This window comes from Phoca vitulina, unplaced genomic scaffold (assembly GCF_004348235.1).
Source record: "Phoca vitulina isolate PV1807 unplaced genomic scaffold, GSC_HSeal_1.0 scaffold4, whole genome shotgun sequence".
In the NCBI taxonomy this organism is placed as follows: Eukaryota; Metazoa; Chordata; class Mammalia; order Carnivora; family Phocidae; genus Phoca; species Phoca vitulina.
Genome location: NW_022589707.1, coordinates 64,622,484 through 64,627,746, shown reverse-complemented (window position 1 = coordinate 64,627,746; position 5,263 = coordinate 64,622,484). Strand labels below are relative to the sequence as shown.

Genomic DNA, 5,263 nt, shown 5'->3' with positions numbered 1-5,263 from the left:
GCTGGTTCTTTGAAAAAAATCAAGAAAATTGATAAACCTCTAGCTAGACTTGTCAAGGAAAAAAGAGAAAGGACTCAAACAAAATGACAAATGAGAGAGGGGAAATAACAAGCAACACTACAGAAATACAAACAATTATGAGAATATTATGAAAAATTATATGCCAACAAATTGGACAACCTAGAAGAAATGGATAATTCCTAGAAACATGTAACCTCCCAAAACTGAGTAAGGAAGATATAGAACATTTGAACAGACTAATTATTAGCAGTGAAATTGATTCAGTAATCAAAAAACTCCCAACAAACAAATGTCTAGGACCAGATGGCTTCTTAGGTGAATTCTACGAAACACTTAAATAAGAGTCAATACTTGTTCTTCTCAAACTAGTCCAAAATATAAAAGAGGAAGGAAAGCTTCCAAACTCATTCTGTGAGGCCAGCATTACCCTGATACCAAAACCAGATAAAGATACTACAAGAAAAGAGAACTACAGGTCAATATCTCTGATGAACATAGATGAAAAATCTTCAACAAAATATTAGCAAACTGAATCCAACAATACCTTAAAGAAGTCATTCACCATGATCAAGTAGGATTTATTCCCAGTATGCAAGGGTGGTTCGATATTCACAAATCAATCAGTATGATATATCACATCAACAAGAGAAAGGATAAAAACTACATGATCGATCCGGACTACATGTGCCAGGAAAACAGAGCTGGAAGGTGAGCACGGGTCGAGCCCTGCAGTTGCAGGGGGTGAATTTGGAGGAGCGAGACACCACCCCCGTGAGAACCTGGAGGCGAGGTGACCAAAGCCACATAATGTCAGTAGTTTGTTCATCCGTCCATGCCAAATGGATCGTGGGGAAGGTGATTGGAAGAGCAATGCAAAAAACAGCTAAAGTGAGAGTGACCGGGCTTGTTTTGGATCCCTATTTATTAAAGTATTTTAATAAGCGTAAAACCTACTTTGCTCACGATGCTCTTCAGCAGTGCACAGTTGGGGATATTGTGCTTCTCAAAGCTCTACCTGTTCCACGAACAAAGCACGTGAAACATGAACTGGCTGAGATCATTTTCAAAGTTGGACAGGTTATAGACCCAGTGACTGGAAAACCCTGTGCAGGAACTACCTACCTGGAAAGCCCAGTCAGCTTGGAAACCACCTGCCTAACCAAAAATCTGGAAGAACTCAATAGCTCTTCAGCACAGTGAAGGAGGATTGGAAGAAGGAGCCAAAGGGAAAGATTTATAAGTTTGCTTTATGGAAAAACGAAATTTTTCTAAGTTTCATTACAAAGTGTCCAATTTCTCTTCCAGTATTTATGGAATAGCTAAAAGTAAATGAAGTAAAGGCCTTGTTAAATCCTCATAAAAGTTTAAGGTAAAAAAAAAAAACAACTATATGATCCATTTCGATAGATGCAGAAAAAAATCTGACAAAGTACATTTCATGATAAAAACCCTCAACAAAGTAGGTTTAGAGGGAATGTACATCAACATAATAAATATCTGAAATAAATTGGAAAAAATGGAATTATCTGTAATAAAAAGGAATAAAATATTGATACATGCAGTAACATGGATGAATCTCAAAATAATTATACTAACTGAAAGAAGCCAGATGAAAGAGAGTAGAGATCCCTTTCTATAAAATCCTATAAACAGAACTGTCATGACTGAAAGCAAGTTAGTGGGTTGTCTGAGGAGGGAGGAATTATAAATGGACCTGAGGAAACTTTTGGGAGTGATGGTTGTGCTCATTATACTGATTGTGATGATGATTTCATGGATGTTTACTTATGACAACATTTATTAAATTATATACTTAAGTATATGCAGCTTACACAATAAAGTTGTAAAAATGGATATATTCAGAGTTTCTTTTGATGTCAGATAATGTACTAATAATGAAGACATCAACTTCTTTTAAATCAAAGACTTTTTCAAATTTCCATGCTTTTTTAAAGCTTTTAATGGACAGCTCAGTTACTTGTGTATAAAGAAAATACTTCTTAATTGTAGCGTGTATATACCAGTGTTCTCATATCATATATCACTGGCATTAAAATTTTTGATTAACCCTGGAATGACTTTGCTGAGATCACCCAGAGTGGTGAGAAATTAATCTCTTAGGCATAGAAAGGAATGTTGGGTGTGTGGGATATAATTTTTTTTAAACCTGGAAAATAAAAAGCACTTAAGATTCTTTGCCTAAGATATAAACTTAGAATAATTTAACTCTGGTATTGTCTGCAAAAAAGAAAAAAAGGTGTTTTTATTTTCTTAAAAAATAAAACTTCTCAACTTTGATAATCAGATATAGTAAACATCAGAGATTTTAAACATGACCTCTCCCATTCTGTTCTTGAACTGATTATTTATAAACATCTAGGCCATCATGCATAAGGACACACATTTTGTGTCTTCTGCTGGTACTGCCCTTTCTCCAAACATTTTCAAAATTTCTCTTTAGTAGAGTCATGTCTGAGCCAGAAGGAAAATTGGTCTCTTCGCTATAGTTATAAATCACCCAAAATGTTATTACAAACTTAAATAATCTACTCTATCTACCAGATCTGGTTCCACATCATATCAGACTGTTTTCAAAATCCCCACAAATTAATTTCCCCAAACAAATATTTATAACAGTATTTTGAAAAAAATTCTACTCTTACTTGACTAGTAGGTTGCTTTACCAGTACCCTGGTACAAGGACATGTCTTTTTAGCTTTGACAATAAAGAAATAAGATTTTATTTTTTTACATTTGAAATTAATACATTAGTTCTTCATGGAGAAATCAAGGCCTAAGATACATATACAATAATACCATGTTAATAAAAATAGAAGCCAGCCACATTCTAAGGTCATTTCCATTAACGGCCATAATTTAAAAATAAGAAAATTAATTTTTCTTGATCCAAATTACAGAAATCTTAAAAATGGTTTTTCTCTAGAGAATATTATTTAAGAGAACAATGTCACTTTCAGATCTGTTCCGAAATTCAAACTCATTTTGTAGCAGAATTACAGAATAATGTTTTAATTAAATTTGTTTCTCAAAAAACTGTTAGATTTCCATTTCTTTGGGACCTACTTCCACCAGTTAGCTGTTCAGTTTTCCAGATTAAACTTTATTCATTGCTGTTGAAAATATTAGGGATATTAGAAATATTAGATTATATTCATTATTTTTTCATCTTATCAGAAAGACATGGCATCTTGCTAGACTAAATGGATATGTTTAAAGGCATGCAATCTTGGCATCCCCACAATGATTTTAAGGAAGGCACTCAAGGTACCAGTGATCTCATTAACAGGCATATCTTGCCCCTCTTTAAAAAGAAGAGCTGAGCAAGTTAAAACTGACACTAAAAAGAATACTTAAACCATTTGGGGTCACTATGTAGAAGGGTTCAGTATGTTCAGGGCCCTGTTTAGATAACCTGTTTGCCTTCATAGATTATAAGGTTTAGCAGCAGAATCCAGGCCAAGGAATATCTCAGCTGAGGCTTTCCAGAAGAGTATTCTTTAAAGCAATGACTAGGCCTTTAACATAGCTGACTGAAGGCACTCCATTTGCAGAGTAGATGGTTATGTAACAAGAATATTTGTTTCCATGGTGAGGTTCTAACACAAAGATTAATAAGAATACTACAATGACAAGTATTGCAGAAACCCCAAAATATGGATCACCTTGTTTGCGAGACATTATTTAATATCTCTGTGCCCTCTTCATTTGGAGCATGAGTGACCATAACTGTAGATCTTAACAAGAGTTCCTAATGGAGGCGCTAATGTGACTGGCTCAAATGCATAAGCAGCCCAGTTGGCAATCTCACCAGCTCCCATTGAGAGCAGTCCGGCCCACAGCCTTTCTTTATAGTGATATTGTAATAGCATTTATTACATAAATAGCATTTATTACATAAGTCCGTGGCCCGACTTGTGGTGAGCATAGCATAATGTATAAACTTGTTGAATCACTGTGTTGTACACCTGAAACTAATGTAACATTGTGTTACATTATATATGTACTCAAAAATATTTTCAAAATAAAACAAATAATTAAAAACAAAACAAAACAAAAAGATTTGCATGGCCATGTTGATCTGCTTTCAGAGATCCTCTTCTGATAAGTTGCAGGAGACCTTGTTTTTGTTGGTTTTATTTCAAAATGCAGTTTTCTCTAATAAAAATACTGATGCTCATAGACAATCCCAGACTCATATAAAAGTCATATAATCCATGCTTCTGGATATAGCATTTGCTCCTAAAGTAGCTCCTGTGCATCACATTGATTATAAAGGAAGAAAAACTGTTGATACTGGAAAGAATGTGGTTCAGTCTTCAAATCAGACTTTCACATTCCCATACAGGCTTTAGGCACCACCACAGCCTCTTCATGCCCCCGTCTTCATCTATGTCCTGTGGGAAGTAGGCATGGCCAAGGCTGCTGCTGGGCTCCTCTCCATGGAGAAGTGCCAAGCTGTCCCTTCTAGGATGATCCTTGACCACTTTTGCTGCCACTGCTATGATGAGATCCTGTCTTAGTGGCACCTAATTCTGGACCTGTAATAATAGATATCAGCAATATATCTATATCTATATCAAGTATATTTTTTAAATTACAGTTGAGACACAGCGTTACATTTGTTACATAGTGATTTGACATCTCTTCATGTTCTGCTATGCTTACAATTGTAGCTACCATCAGTCGCCATACAATGCTGCTACAATACAATTGACTATATTCCCTATGCTGTACCTTTCATCCCCATGACTTACTCATTGCATAACTGGAAGCCTGTGTCTCCCACTCCCCTTCACCCAGTTTGCCCATCCTCCAACCACTCTACCCTCTGGCAACTACCAGTTTGTTCTCTGTATTTATGGGTCTGTTTGTGCTTTTTTGTTTGTTCATTTGTTTTGTTTTTTTAGACTCCACATATAAATGAAATATGGTATTTGTCTTTCTCTCTGACTTATTTCACTTAGCGTAATACCCACTAAGTCCATCCATGTTGTCACAAATGGCAAGATCTCATTTTTTTTATAGCTTAGTAATATTCCATTTACATATATACCACATCTTCTTTATCCAGTCATCTATTGATGGACATTTAGGTTGCTTCCATATATTACCTATTGTAAATAATGCTGCAGTAAACACAGGGGTGCCTATATCTTTTCAAATTAGTGTTTTTGTTTTCTTTGGGTAAATATCCAGCAGTAGAACTACTAGATCGTATGGT

The 5,263-nt window shown here is 35.3% G+C and overlaps 1 protein-coding gene and 1 pseudogene across 1 annotated transcript; one reads left to right on the top strand and one right to left on the bottom strand.

Annotated features, from left to right (window-relative positions):
* The first annotated feature begins 750 nt into the window (after window positions 1-750).
* Window positions 751-1,244, top strand: LOC116631055 (28S ribosomal protein S17, mitochondrial-like). The gene has a single exon (XM_032402201.1). The coding sequence runs from the start codon at window positions 829-831 to the stop codon at window positions 1,219-1,221; it is 393 nt and encodes a 130-aa protein (XP_032258092.1). The 5' UTR covers window positions 751-828; the 3' UTR covers window positions 1,222-1,244.
* A 1,989-nt stretch (window positions 1,245-3,233) lies between these two features.
* On the bottom strand, window positions 3,234-3,860 carry LOC116630913 (annotated as a pseudogene).
* Window positions 3,861-5,263: the final 1,403 nt, after the last annotated feature.

What these genes read in the sequence shown, in the direction of transcription:
- LOC116631055 (XM_032402201.1), top strand. Translation starts at nt 829, where the DNA reads ATGTCAGTAGTTTGTTCATCCGTCCATGCCAAATGGATCGTGGGGAAG.